The following is a 15,859-nucleotide window of genomic DNA, read 5'->3' on the forward strand; positions in this document are numbered from 1 at the left end:
GGCTGTGGGGTGGGTGCTGTGGGCTCTGCCCCACGGGTTAGACAGGAGGGTCCACTGGGGCTGGGCCAGGAGTGCCCGCCTCCATCAGCAGCCACTGGGCCAGCTCAAGCCACTAAGCTGGCAACAGGTCCGCCACACGTCAGGTGGTGGCTGGAAGAGCAGCCATAGGATGGGTTGGTGAGGGGGCGGGAGGCTGGGTGAGGCGGCCAGCCAAGGCCTGGAGTACAGCATCCATGCTGTTGGCCAGCCTCACCCCCACGTCCCACTCCACTTCCAGCCCTTCCCGCAGCATGCCGGTCAGCTACCTCATGACCACCTGGTTGGCAGCCACCTCCTCATCCCTCTACCGCCGTCTCTGAGGGGCCCATCCACAGCTGTGGGGGGATGCAGGCTGGGATGATGGGGTGGCCTCCCGGCCTTCCGCAATCACAGCCCACTCAGGACTGCAGGGATGGCCGGCTGGCCAGGGACCTGTGGAGACAGGAGGGGACAGGGGGATGGACCATGAGTGCTGGCTCCTGACTCGGGGGAGGGGGCTGGATCTCCCACTCCCTTGCCCCCTGCCCCGCCTCCCTGCCACCCAATGGCCCGCGGGATCCCGGATGCCCAGGGGTTCCCGCTTGGCAAGGATCAGCCCATGCTCCCCCATCCTCAGGTGTGGGGCATGTGGGGCTATTCTGGGAGGGGCCCCATCCCCATCCTTTGTGATATGCCACTCGCCCCAAACGTACTGGCTGTGACCTCCTGGGGCTCAGGTGAGGCCTGGCTGGATGATGCCTGACTCGGCGTTCCAGAGGGGAGGGCGATGACGAGGGTCCGATCACTGGAGCCCCCGTCATCACCCTCGGTCTCAGCGGGCCAGTCTCTGCATGGGGGGCTGGTGGTGCCAGAGGGGCCTGCCTCCTTGCCACTGTCCATGGGGGTGGGAACGGAGGTGTTCACTACGTACTCCAGGCTGGCCACCTCCCTCAGCCCCAGGAGCCTGTGCAGCTCCTGGTAGTGAAGGCAGTGGATGGGCCGTGCCCCCGACTGGCTGGCAGCATTACGGGCCTTAATATATGCCTGGCATAGCTCCTTCACTTTAATTCAGATGCTGCTACTGGTCCGGTCAGAGTGTCCATGGGTGGTGAGACCACTGGCCAGCTGGTCAAATGCCTCGGTGTTGCGCTGATGGGTTCTGACTTGCCGCAGGACCTCCTCCTCCCCTCACAGAGCGAGGAGGTCCTTAAGCTCTGCCTCTGTACAGGGGGGTCCCCTCCTGGCGCTGCCTTTGCCTGTGCCCTGTGATTCCTGGGACCCCTCCTCTGGAGCCCCCAGAGGGGGAGGGGTTCCTGTTGTGCAGCCATGGTGGGTAGGGGCTGCGGAGGCTGGTGGGTGCTTCGAGCAGGGGCAGTCTGGGACAGAGCTCGTGCTGCCCTTGCTTGTGGCATACTCTCAGCTTCCTGCCTGGGGTTGCAAGGGAGCTGCTTCCTTTAAGGCAGCCAACAGGGACCATAGAGCCCTGCCTGGGCTGGCCAGACTGTCTCCATCCTCCAGGGGGGGCCCCCTCCTTGGAGGACTCCTTACTTCAAAGGAAGGAGTGCAGAGCATCTACACACATTAACTTCGAAGTTACAGGTCGAAGTAAGCCACTACTCCATTCCCAGGAATGGAGTAGTGACTTCAAAGTTAGCCTCCCTTACTTCAATGTTAACTTTGAAGTAAGGAAAAGCGTGTGTAGACGCTCTGCAGGCTACTTCGAAGTAGCCCCTTACTTCGAAGTTAACTTCAAAGTTAATTTGTAGTGTAGACGCAGCCGGTGAGTCTGACTTTAGAATTAGAATTGGAAGACCATCTTTGTGGTGGAGAGTTTGTGATTGGTTTTTATGGAGGGCACAAGAACAGGCAAAAAGGATGCTGCATGAATGAATCTTTCAGGCATTTTACATCAATATATTACATATGTTATAGACTTGAGCCCTATGTGATATAGATTGTTATAAGCACAGCGTTAGAAATAGTGAAGAGAGGGTTATAAGCAATCAGTTGGACTCTGTAACAATTTTCTTTGTAAAACAAACACGCTTTTAAAACATCTAGGCTATGTCTACACTTGCCCTGTGCTTCGAAGAGGGCATGGTAATCAGGCTGATCAGAGAATCCTAATGAAGTGCTGCAATGAATATGCAGCACTTTATTAGGCTAATTCTCCCCATGGCAACTTCGAAGTGTCAAACTTTGTAGTGCCCGCGCTACTTCAAAGTGGCTTTACTCCTCAACGTTTTGAAGTAGCACGGGCACTTTGAAGTGCCTTTGGCTACACGCATGTCGGCATTTTGAAGTTTGACATTTCAAAGTTGCTGCATGGGAGAATTAGCTGAACAAAGTGCTGCATATTCACCGCAGGACTTCATTAGTAATCTTCCATCACTCTGATAACCGTGCCCCCTTCAAAATATGGGGCAAGTGTAGATATAGCCCTATAGTAATAATTTATTAACTCTTTATAAACATACACTTATTATACAGCCTGACTGATGTTTCACTGATTGTACAGATGAGAGGAAAGGGAAGCGGAGAATCCGAACGACATTCACAGCAGAGCAGCTCCAGGAGCTAGAGAAGATTTTCCAGGTCACTCACTATCCGGACATTCACATCCGCACCCAACTGGCAGCAAGGATCAACCTCCCAGAAGCCAGGGTCCAGGTATCGTCTGTGCCCCTAAAATGCCTTATGCATCACACACCCACAGAGTCCAGCCATACCTTCTGTTGAAATTGCATTTATAGAATTATAGACTCATAGAATGCTAGGACTGGAAGGGACCTTCAGAGGTCATCAAGTCCAGCCCCCTGCCCTCATGGCAGGACCAAGTACTGTCTAGACCATCCCTGATAGACATTTATCTAACCTGTTCTCAAATATCTCCAGAGGTGGAGATTCCACAACCTCCCTTGGCAATTTATTCCAGTGTTTGACCACCCTGAGAGTTAGGAACTTTTTGCTAATGTCCAGCCTATGAATAGTTTATGATTAATTTATGAGGATGATGATAGGCTCTTTCATCTTTAGATTTCAAAATGTTTTACCTTGGAGCTCCGTATCATTATCCCTATTTTACAAAGGGAAAGGAAAGTTATCACCCCAGATAGGATTAACAAATGATTAATAAATAACTGATGTAATCAGAAGCATATTACATACATAAGTAATGTGTTATAAATGGCAGCAAGCAATCTACTAGACTCTATAACAACTGATCGACCCCTGATTAAAACCCCTACTAATCATTTGTTGGTCCTTCACAAACTATTTTTGTACATTTAATCTGAAGTTGTGACCTACATTCCTGTTCTGCACTATCTCAGAAATTAAGCCAAATGGAAACATAGTCTGTTCCCTTTGGTAGTTCTACATTTGATCCTGCATGTGGCAGACCCATGGGCTACATTCTCACAGGGGGATAGATCAGTGTATCTCCACTGGGCTTTAATAAATCTATGCTGATTTATGCCATGTGGGGACCTGATACCATAGTTTCACTGCATGTGAGATTTATTACATTTAAAATATATTAGCATGCAGTAGATTCACACACTGCTTACAAGGCACTAGAGGGGAATGCCACAGGCTTTATATCTGAAACATGATAAGCCCAATTCTCTTTCTAAATCTTCCATCTGCAGGGGTAATCTAGTTAGCAGATGCTGGTTGGAGGTTCTCTCTCCTACTCTGGGGAAAGGGCTTCCATACTATGAGGCATCCCTGTAAATGAATCCCAGTATAATATATAACATTCAACTAATTTTCAACTCACTCTAATTTTTGTTGTCTAATACTTAAATGACAAGAAGGTCTTTGAAGGGAACAGCCATAGCACTGGCATTGGCAGGGACAGTTTTCTTGCCATGTTCTATCAGGATATAAAGCACAAGAAAGGGGGCTACTTAGTGGCTACTGTAGACCGCCAAATAACACTGGAGAACAGGCCAGCCAACTGCGTATGTTCCTATCCAGAATGTGGAGGAAAACAACTGCATTATCATGGCATACTTCAATCTGAGGGGCATATGCTGGTGCTCTTATGCTGCTGGCACCAAAACATTCTTAGAATGTCTAATTATTATAGTTGTCAGTTACCTAACTCGAGAAATGTCACACATGCATCCATTACTCAAATAAGATTATACATGTGATTGAGAATAATAATAATGCTGATGTGATAGACTTAGACTTCCATAAGGTATTTGATTTGGTGCTGCACAGCATTCCTATTTGATACCAGAATGATGGAAAATCAATGTGGCACCAATTACAAGGATTAAAAGCTGGCTAATTGACAGATCTAAAAATGTAGGTAAATAAGGACTTATCCCTGAGCATGTGTTTCACAAGGAGTCCTGCTTGGTCCTGCGCAATGTATCATTTTTCTCTACAACCCAAAAGAAAATATAAAATTGTTGCCGGTAAAGTTTGCAGATGACATTATGAGTAGGGCAGTAGTGAACACTGAAGAGGACAGGTCACTGATACAGCCTGATTTAGATCACTTGGTAAACTTGATGCAAGCAAATGTTTATGTGCTACTACTACATACTACTATATGTTTTAATATCGCTAAATGTACATGTAAGCATCTGTAAAAAAAAGGGTAAAGGCCGCGCTTACAGGTGGGGGACTCTATCATGGGAAATAGTGACCCTGAAAAGGAGGTGCGGACCAGAGGGTATGTCTAGACTGCAGACATTTTCCGAGTCTGCTGCATCCAAACAATGTGTCCACTTTTCCAAGATCACTGTCGGAAAAGCGGACACATTCTGCCAACATTCCTGTATACCTTGTGCCAGAAGGCATAAGAGATGTCCTGGGAGAGGGGCTTTTCCTGACATTTGGCCCCACGTGGATGGGCCAAATGTTCGGAAAGCCTCTCCTGACAGAACTGTCATCAAAAGATATGCAAATTGCAGTGTGCAGTTTGCATATATTTTGCCAACAGTTCCCTGCAGACTAGACCCAGCCAGAGTGGGTAACCAGCTGAACACCAGCTCCCAGTGTGACCTATTGGCCAAAAGGGCTCGTGCATATATTAGATAAATAACCAAGGGAATCTCAAATACAGCTCAAACCTCTCTAGTCTGGCACCCTCAGGACCTGACCAGTGCCAAACAAGAGAATTTGCCAGACCATGGGAGGTCAATATTGTCTAGCAGCATTACTAACATGTCCACCACTTACTGGGTTCTTAGAAGACAATGAGGCATAAATTACAGCTAAATAACAGCACAAAATACTGAGAGTCAGGACTGGTGGCTGGAAACAAAGTTTATGGGGCTGCTGGAAACTTGGCCACACCCATCATAAGTGAACATCCAGCTAACTAAAATCGTGTTGGATTACTGGTGTAGCCGGATGAGAGAGCATCAGATTAGAGAGGTTCAACCTGTCAGAATAAATGTTATGGTCTGTCATGTTGATACAATCACTACTGAAATTTTGTGTCCATTTCTGATGTCCACAATTCGAGAAGGATGTTGGAAAACTTGTGAGGGTTCAGAGAAGAGCTGTGAGGAGGATTCAGATAGGAAATCATGCCTTCTCATGACAAACTAAAAAGCTCAATCTCTTTAATTTCATAGACTCATAGAATACTAGGACTTGGAGGGACCTTGAGAGGCTATCGAGTCCAGCCCCCTGCCCCAATGGCAGGACCAAGTACTGTCTAAACCATCCCTGATAGACATCTATCTAACCTGTTCTTAAATACCTCCAGCAATGGAGATTCCACAACCTCCATTGGCAATTTATTCCAGTGTTTGACCACCCTGACAGTTAGGAACTTTTTCCTAATGTCCAACCTAAACCTCCCTTTCTGCAGTTTAAGTCCATTGCCTCTTGTTCTATCCTCAGAGGCCAAGAAGAACAAGTTTTCCCCCTCCTCCTTATAACACCCTTTTAGATACCTGAAATTTGACACAGAGAAGGTTAAGAGGTGATGTGATCAGGCTACAAGTACCTACAGATGGAAAAAAAATTTAATAACAGAGGTTTCTTGAAGCTAGTAGACAAGGCTTATAACAAAATCAGTGGAGATTTTCAAAAACAAGACAGGATGCTTTTCAAAAAGATCTCTTCTACTTTAATCATAGCTATTGGCCCTGCAGCAGGAATTAACTCAGGGAAATCTTACGAAAACAATGAGACGTCCTGTGGCACCTTATAGACTGACTGATATTTTGGAGCATAAGCTTTTGCGGGCAAAAATTTCATGGGAAATCTTATGGCATGTGTTATGCAAAAGGTCAGACTAGATGATCATAAGAGTCCTTTCTGGATGTATAAACTATGAATATACCTGAAAATACTGACTTTGGAAAGATGATCATAAAGGGTGAGACAGTAGCTGTTTTCATGGCTCATTCCAACTTTCACCATTGTGCAAGTAACACCAGAAAAGGGCAATTTTATGGTTCTTATCATCTGTAAGACTCCTGTCCATAGATATTGAACTAAGTCATTTAATACATATGTTCCAATACATACAAAAACTCACATACAAGTTTGTCTTTTCAGGAACTCTTAGCCAATAGCAACATGGTAGACACTTGACATTACAAATAATTCATGTGCAAGAGATGCAGAAGTAATTAATTAACCTGTTCGCTGCTGGATTTAAAAAAAAAATCACAAATTCAAGAGTAACCGTTTTCAATTACTAATTTAATTTATTCAGTTTGAACCACTTACCAGGAAATGAAAGACTTGCATTCCATTCATGAGCTTCTGACACAAAAGAAAATGGGTTTAAATATTATGACCAAGCAATGCAACCATCAATACACCAAGGTAGAGCTGTATTGGTTAGTCTGTAAACATTTAGCCATGTCTCTGGAACTACTCAGGAAGATCAAGTCAGATGGCAGACAGGTGCTCCTTGGAGAAAAGTAGGAGTCGCTCAGCTAAGTCAGGTTTCATGGGCAAAATTTTCAAAAGTACTTGAGTGACCTAGGCTAACAATCCAATGAGACACAGATTCCTTAAATCATCAAGTGCTTTTGAAAATTGTACCTTGTAGTTTAGAAAGACGTGTCATCAGTATAGCTCACCTGGTAATACTTTAACCATGAGCTAGTAGATCTTCCATCTGAACCCTGCATCAGAGTTTTCCCTCATCCTTATGTCCACTACCGAAGCTGGTCTCCCAGACTAGGGAAAGGAGCAGTGCTGTAATAGAGGCTCTGCCCTTCCAGAAAAAGTAAAAAAATAAGGATCACTCAATACGTCTCTGACTGCTGTTTAAAGGTCCCCTATCACTTTCCCAAAAGGATAAAGGAGAATCCCAGTATGCTGGCTTACAGAGTTCACTGAGTCTGTGCTATTTGTGATTAAACAATGGCGGCCATGTCGGTCTAAACGCACATACTTCACAACCGGTCCGTTACTGAGGCTACGTCTACACTAGGACACTACGTCGAAGTAGCCTATTTAGAAGTAAGAATGTCGAAATAGGCTACTTCAATGATTATCGTCTACACGTCCTCCAGGGCTGGCAACGTCGACGTTCAACGTCAAAGTAGCGCTGAGGAACATCGAAAAGAGCTGCCCCGGAAGGAAACGCAGAGCGTCCACACACACAAGCCCCCTCTTTCAAAATAAGGGGCCAGGAAAGCCCGCGGACCAGGTCACAGAGCACACTCGCCCTTCCGGGGCAGCTGCAAGCTGCTTCCTGAAAGGGCCCCTCCCAGACACACCTGGCCTGCACCGCACAAGCAGCCCTGCATTGGTGATACAAGCCTCGCAGACCTCGAGCCCGCAGACATGGACCTCCAGCAGCAGCTGGAAGCCCTACAAGCCACCTCCTGCAGAGCAGGCGCCCTTCTAGATGCTGCCTGGGCAGCTGCCCAGCAGCTTCTGGAATTGGAGCCCTCCCCAGGACCACCAGGAGATGCCTCCGACCATCGGGCCCTCCTGCTCTCCCGCTGCCGGGTGCCCCACCGACTCTGGAGCTACCCCTCCAGCACCGAGTGGTGGGAGCACCTGGTTATGGGGGAATGGAATGATGACCAGTGGCTGCAGATCTTCTGCATGAGCCGGCAAACCTTCATGGAGCTCTGCCAGTGGCTCACCCCCACACTCAGGCACCACGACACCCGGATGCGGTGCGCCCTCCCCGTCGAGAAGAGAGTCGCAATAGCTGTCTGGAAGCTGGCCACTCCAGACAGCTAACGCTCCGTGGGACAGCAGTTTGGAGTGGGAAAGGCCACAGTCGGGGCTGTCCTCATGGAGGTAAGGAGGCCTGGGGCTGAACCCCTTGGGGAGCGGGGCCTGGGGAGGGGGGGCCTCGGTGGGGGGGGGTCACACTCTGCAAACCCTCACAGGCACCCATGTTCCCTCCCCACAGCTGGTGCGTGCACTCAATGCCCTGCTGCTGAAGAGGGTCATCCAAGCTGGGGACCTGGACACGGCCATGGAGGGATTCGCCACCATGGGATTCCCCAACTGCTTTGGAGCCCTTGATGGGACCCACGTCCCCATCCGTGCCCCAGACCACAGTGGTGGATGCTACATCAACAGGAAGGGCTACCACTCTGTAGTCCTGCAGGCCATGGTCGACCACCGTGGCCACTTCCAGGACATCTACGTGGGCTGGCCCGGCTCCACCCACAACACCCACATTTTCCGGAATTCGGGACTATGCCGCCAACTGCAGGTGGGGACCTACATCCCCCAGAGGGAGATCCCTCTGGGGGATACCACCACCGTAACCTTCTGCCTTGTGGTGGATGCGGCATACCCCCTCCAGCCCTGGCTTATACAGCCCTATACAGGCCACCTCACTGATAGCCAGGAGTGCTACAACACCCGACTCAACCATGCCCGACAAGTGGTCAAGCGAGCCTTCGGGCGCCTGAAAGGCCGCTGGCGTTGCCTCCTGGTACGCCTAGACCTGGGCCTCCCAAACATCTCCCAGGTTGTGGGGGCCTGCTGCACTCTCCACAACCTGGTGGAAAGCAAGGGGGAGGCCTTCGTGCACGGCTGGGCGCAGGAGGCTGCAACAGCCTACCCCCAGCCAGCTGCCTCCCCGAGCCACCGGGCCCACCAGGACAGGGTCCGGGTCTGGGAGGCCCTAAGGGAGTACTTTGACCAGGGGGCCCAGTGAGCAACCCCGCAGCCATCCCTGCACCCCGCCCCAGCACCCACACCCCATCCTCACCAAAAGCACATGGGACACAGGTTTTTGGAAAAATAAAACTATCATTAGTTACAAAACAAATATGTCACCTCTTTTCGGCATATAATATTAGCAAATAAAACAGATTCAATGAAAATAATAACTATATACAAGTGGGGACATCTCTAATAAACTATGTATGGGGGGGGTCAACCTTAAATAGCTATATACAGGGTGGGGACAACTGTGTATGGTGGGAGACGTGGGCAGGCCACACATCGGCCCATCATTCTGGGGCTTGGGTGGAAGGGCACGAGCCCTGCTGCGTTCGGCTGGCCGGTCCCCCTCTCAGCCAGGGTCCCTGGCGAGGCTGGCTGGGGTCCAGGAGGACGGGGAGGTATGGCCAAGGCAGGTCCTTGGCCCCAGGTGGCTCCTGCCCTGAGGAGCTGGTGGGTGGGGCAGTAGGCAGGACACCAGCAGGTAGAGCAGCAGGTGGGACATCAGCAGGCAGGGCGGCGGGGAGGGCAGCACAGAGGACATTGTGGGGGGGGCAGACGGGTCACCAGCTCCTCAAAGGTGTTGGCCACCCGGTTGAAGGTGGCCATAAACTCCCGCCAGGCCTCCCGGTGCCAGGCGGCCTCCCGCTCCTCGAATTGGAGCCTCCGCTCCATGAGGTCACCGGAGGGCCGCAGCCACCTCAGGGTCATATGTGGTGCGGCGGTAGCCCCGGCAGGGGTGGGCCCGTCCTGGGGCAGGAGGTGACCCCGGGCATTGGTGTTCGGATGGTCTCGGAGGGCTGTCTGAGACCACAGATGGTGCGGCTGCAGAAATAGGGGGGAAGGGAGGCCGTGAGTACCCAGTCTTGACCCGTGGCCCATCCCCCATCCCCCCCAAGGGCCTGTGCCCCCCCCCACAATCCATTCCCCATTGGTGCGTGCAGTGATCCTGCGGGTGGCCCCTTCCAGTGGTCCGCCCCTCTCCCCTCCCACCGGGGGTGGGGCACGGCACTGTCCATGGGTGGAGGTGCTGCTGGGCACTGGCGGCTGTGGCACTGTCCCTGTGCCGTGGTCTGCCCAGGCCATGTCAGGCTGGGGTGTTGTGGAGATGTGTGGGGCCCACAGTCAAGTGGTGCCCCGGCCCCATGCTCAGGGGGTCTGTGCCCTGTGGGGTACGTACCTGACGGTGCACTGCCAGGAGCAGGAGATGCCCATCTAGCAGACACCCGGCTGGAGCTGCGGGATGGGATGTCCAGCACAAGCTCCCCCTCCTCACTGGACCACTCGGTGGCTGGGGTGGAGGGTCCCGGCTCTAGCCCTGGCGGCGGGGGCAGGGCTGGCCTCCAGACCTGACCCTGGCTCCGAGGCCGGCTGGGGCTCGTCAGCCGTGGTGTCAAGGGTGCCTGGGGGGAAGGAGGTGCCCCGGGGGCCCAGGATAGCCCTGAGCTCCCGGTAATAGGGGCAAGCAGCGTGGGCAGCCCCAGACTGGCTGGCCGAGTCCCGGGCCCGGGCATAACCCTGCCGCAACTCCTTGACCTTACTCCTGACATGGTCAGGAGTGCGGGCAGGGTGACCCCGGGCAGCCAGGCCCTCGGCCAGCCGGGCGAACGCCTCCGCATTCCGCCGCTTGCTCCCCGTGATGTGCAGCACCTTCTCCTCACCCCAGAGCCCCAGCAGGTCACGGAGCTCAGGGTCAGTCCAGGAGGGGCCCCGCTTCCTATCCCGCCAGCTGGAGGCCTGGGATCCCTGAGATGGCCCACAGGGGGAGCTCTGGGGGTGCTCAGGAGTCTGGCTGGCTGCCATGGTGTCCCGCTGGGCTGTGCAGGGACACCTCGTGGCACAGCTGCTGTGCGCACGCTGTCAGCTTCCTGCTACAGGGTTTCTGGGTCTGTGCGGCTTTAAGAACCGCTGGGTGCAGAGATCATACTGCCCCGCAGGGGCTGGCCAGCATGTCTCAACCCCTCAGCTGATTGCTGCCATGGCAGACCCCACTATTTCGAAGTAGCGGGATGCGGATCGTCTACACACGCCCTACTTCAATGTTCAACATCGAAGTAGGTCGCTATTCCCATCTTCTGATGGGAATAGTGATTTCAACATCTCGCCGCTTAATGTTAATTTGAATGTCGACATAGCACACGGTGCGTGTAGACACGACGCATGCTATTTTGACGTTGTGCCAGCTACTTCGAAGTAGCCAGCTAATGTAGATGCAGCCTTAGAGTATGAAAAGTATATTCTGAACACAATTTTTTTTTCCATAGGTTAAGCCATAAGCCATACAGGCCTCTTCACCCTCGATGCATGTGGCTTTCCATAAAGTCTTCAAAGAGTATCAGCAATAGCTCCTTGAAACAGACGTGAGCCTTTCTTTTGACCTGTCTTATATCTGCTGTGTCTTTATCTGCCTTCTTTCCTTCCTCCTCTGCACCCAGATCTGGTTCCAGAACCAGCGAGCAAAGTGGAGGAAGCATGAAAAATGTGGCTATTTCAGTGGCCTCCAACATCTCACCAAGGCTGATTTCATTCCAGCTCCAAAGTTGGACATTACAGTGAGTATGGGAGGCCATGCATAAAGAAAGTGAGTAAGATGGACAGACTCACCATTTTCAGTATCACACCTTTGTGCAGGAATTACCTGAGGAAGCGGGAGGGAAGAAAGAACAAAATAACGAAAGAATGTGTATATAACCCAGGAGAATCCTTGCATATGGCAGGGCAATTTTTCTGAGACATTGTGCCATTCCTCCTGAAATGAAGTCTATTCAGTGCATATTTGGGGTGGTGTCTCTTGGCAGAGATATTCTTCCCCCTTTTACTTCCAAGTCATTTCCACCAAAACCCAGCATTGGCCCAACCCATCCTTCCAGCCACATTTTAGTTAGACACAGTGAGGTCAATCAAGACCTATGTAGTTACTCCCTTCAGGGGCTGAATGTTGTCTTTGAGGGCCTCACCTTTTTTATGTCAGTTTCTGAGCAGCCATTTGAGAGAAGGAACACTGCCGAATCCATAGGTTAGAAGAGGACTAGACAGGAAGGTTGCCATAGGCAACCATATTGCCTCATTTCTGTAGAAGGTCTTCTCTGTGTCCACGCTGCTATGTTAATCTGAGATTGCTTGCCAAGGCAGTGTTTCCTAGATAGGACAGTGTTATCCAGGTTGGCACACGCAGTCTCTCTCTCCTATTTCAGGAGTAGGTGAGTTTCTGTGGCCTGCAACACGCAGCAAGCAAGAAAGATGATCACAGTGGTCCCTTCTGTTCGTTTTTATTGCTGCACACTGAGAAAAGTCATTAGGTGGTGCCTGGGCTGCTCGTAAGTTACATCAAACTAAAAGTCTGTGTTGATGTTTATAAAAAATTCTCTCTGTTCCTCTCGTGGTGACAGGGTTCCAGTCCAGTGCCCAGAAATGTCTGTGCTGGAGGTTCTCCTACTGAGTATTACTCGCCAGCCCAGGAGTATCTGACATCAGCCTGGCTGCCCGACTTATTGCCTTTTGCTCCTACACACTTGGAACGGCTGCCTTTCCCTAAATGTTATCTGTTCTTAGACTACCTCCCTCCACACGGCATCCCTGTGCCCCAGAAGACTGAATGGAACAGCATTTGTGCCAGTTCCACATAAAAGAGGATGAGGAGGACCAGGAGTGAGAGACTCTGAGGGCATCCTCTGGTCATTTCTGACATATCATATTCATAGGCAGGTGGGATTCTCTTTGGATCAGGGCTGCTCAGCTTTTGGGTGCCCTGTGCTGCAAAGCCAGCATGGCACAGCAGTGATATTGTATCAGCAAGCTAAAGCTGAATGAACACAGTAGCACCCCAGAACCTTGGAAAGTGCTCTGTAATCGTCCTACAGAACCATGTCCTTTGTTGAAATAAAAACAACAAGTCCTGTGGCACCTTATAGACTAACAATTTGACTTTCCAGAGCACACATACCTAAGGGGGTTGTGATTTTAACCAGACCTTGCGAAAAACTGAAGCTTTCTCCAGCCCTGAGAAAACACCGAATAATCTTGGTACATGGATAATCTTGGGCACTAAGATTTTTGCACTAAGATTTTTGCATTCTTATACTGGAGCTCATGTAGCGATGGTCACTACAAAAAACACGGCTATTCTGCTGACCAAAATGGCTGACCTGAGGAGATGTGGGTCTCTTGCAAATTTCACATTGGTCCTGTTTCTCCAGGTGGAAGAAGAGTACATTTAGGTCAAAGATCAAAGTTAAATTGTTTTCTCTGGAATGAGTGTGTTTGATTTGCTTGTTGTATTTTGACTTGAATAAAAGAGGATGAATATCACAAGTGCTTGAGTATAACAATCTGAGACAAATATCCATTTTGAGTTAAGTATTTAATATCATAGGGTTGAGAGATTTCTGCAGATGGTCAATCTAAAAAGTTTAAGAGGAAACCTCTGGTTTTGGACATGAATTAAGAAAGCATCAAAAACAATATTTAAGAAGACATGGACTAATCCACTAGACACAAAAGAACGGTTTTATGTGATCTTGTTGTAGACATGTTTGGTTCCAGGATATTAGAGAAACAAGGCTGGTGAGGCAATATATTTCATTGAACCAATGTCCATTGGTGAGCAGGGAAAATGCTTTTGAACTTACACAACCTTTTGGTTATCCTGTGACCAACAAGACCCCAGTAATATTACGTATTACATATGCATTCCCACTGTGCATCATATAGCTATACTTCTAGGATACTTTTCTTGCTTATTAGGTGTATAATACAGCTGAAAGGTAAAATTTCCACTGGTAAATCAGTGGTGTAGGGTGCAAGATTCCCTATACTCCCAGCGAAATTAACAAATAACATTGTGACAGGATTTATAGGCCCCACACAGATGAGGAAGGGGCCAGAGCTGCCCTGGCAGTAGGGCTAGCACCACCCTCTCATCTGTCAATCAGACATGATAGAGAGGTGGCCTTTCAAAAGGAGGAAACATCAAGGAGTAGGAAGGCATTAACCTTTGATGTCATAGATGGAACTCCTAGACAAAAGACATTTTCCCTGGCCCTGAGAAGAGTACAGCAGACTCCCAGGGTAAGACAGATAGGCTGGGCCTATTTCAGAGACCCAGTCTGAGCAATTTCCCTTGACCCATTACATTGGGTCTGGCTTGTTGGCAGCGCTGTAGACTTGCTACCTGCTCTCTTCTGCTGCCCACAGGTTTGCTGGGTAATTTATAGTATGCTCATAGGCATGCAGGTAAGTGGGTTACCCCAAACACAGTGTTTTTTTGAAAAGTGCCTGTGAATAACTAGACATCCCGAGCATTTCAGTTTTTTTTCTGTCCATTGACTGGTCACCACATAGTAGATCACAGTTAATCAGCAGACTGGCCAGTCTATTGGTCTATGTAGTCTGAGACTGAAATAGGGATCTGTAGGCTGGCAGACCAACTCAGCGATATGTGCATCAGCAACACCTCCAGAAGCAGCAGGATTTCTGTCCTGTCTTTCACCGTTGAGTTTTACTTCCCCAGATCAAAACAGTTCAATAGGAATGAAGCAAGGTCCAGCCCAGGTCCCTGATTTGGCTCCTGCAGGTCTCAGTCTCATTTGACCTTCTTTTTGGTACTTTATGTTAAAGGCCAGGTGGGCTGCAGGATCTCATGTGAACCGTGCCCTCGGGTCCATCATCCAGGATGCAGCCAATTAGTTATAAGTAGGTTGCCCTTTAAGGGACATTCTAGAAAAGAATCTTTGCAATGTGTAGGAATTGCTGTACCAAATTTCTTTCTCTGGTCAAGCCACAAGTGACTAGATGCTACGGAGAGGATTCCATTCTTAAATTTGTCATGGGATAGGATCTAGGGTCTAGTAATGGAATCAGATAGGGAACTGCTGTTTCTAGAAGGCTACCATGGACGGGAGCCTGAATAAAAGAGGCCTGTGTAGAACACCTCCCCCACACACTGGCCTACCCATTTCAATCCTCTGGTCCTCCACCCCCTACGATGATACTCTAGCCACCCCCCGACAGCCCTTACCTACCTTCACAGTAAAAGGAAAAGTGTCTTGCTCAGCTGTTCCCTGTCTGTGCCCAGGCGCGGTCTGGCACGTCCCCTGGAATGGCTGTGCACACTGGTGTTTTGGGAACAGGCCGCATTGTCTGAACCTGGAACTCTGAGGTGCTTCAGACTCCATGGAGTGTCTCAGGCTTGTAGGGCAGTGTTGGGTGTAAACGTGTCTTGAGGCTGCCTGTCAGGGAAAGGAGGCGTTTGAGGCAGGGTGGCAACTGCCGTGCAGGGAAGATCGGTGAGCTGTCTAATTATAAGGCAACCATTGTTTCATCCTAATTTCAAAGTAAGTGTCTGAGACAGGCCTAATCATAATAATTAATGACTAATTAATATGTCATTTGCATTTATAGAACAGCCTTTGTGTGAAGATCTTAAAGTCCTTTACCAAGAGAGGTAGTTGGTTTTATCCCTGTTTTGCAGATAGGAAAACTAAGGCACAGAGTGTTTCAGTGGCTTACCTCGTTGAGGCTGTGGCTGGGAACCAGGAGACAGGTCTCCTGATTCCCAGCCATTTTGGCTAACCATGCTGCCCCACAGTAAACTTATCCCACTGATTGCCCTGAACCTCTCGTAAGCTTGTGTCAGCTGCACGTTACTCTTTGAAATATCTCAACCGTGTCAACCCATTTCTAGGATAAAATATAGCTAAAAGAGCTACACAAA

At 49.7% G+C, this 15,859-nt stretch overlaps 1 protein-coding gene across 1 annotated transcript in view; it reads left to right on the forward strand.

The window, feature by feature from the left end:
- Positions 1 to 12,773, forward strand: part of ISX (intestine specific homeobox) — a 52,205-nt gene extending 39,432 nt beyond the window's left edge. Inside the window, exons 3-5 of the mRNA XM_074983847.1 lie at positions 2,537 to 2,688; positions 11,583 to 11,699; positions 12,537 to 12,773. Coding sequence (XP_074839948.1) covers positions 2,537 to 2,688; positions 11,583 to 11,699; positions 12,537 to 12,773 — 506 coding nt within the window. The remainder of the gene's footprint in view (positions 1 to 2,536; positions 2,689 to 11,582; positions 11,700 to 12,536) is intronic.
- The last annotated feature ends 3,086 nt before the right edge of the window (positions 12,774 to 15,859 follow it).

Source organism: Carettochelys insculpta, chromosome 1 (assembly GCF_033958435.1).
Source record: "Carettochelys insculpta isolate YL-2023 chromosome 1, ASM3395843v1, whole genome shotgun sequence".
Taxonomy (NCBI): Eukaryota; Metazoa; Chordata; order Testudines; family Carettochelyidae; genus Carettochelys; species Carettochelys insculpta.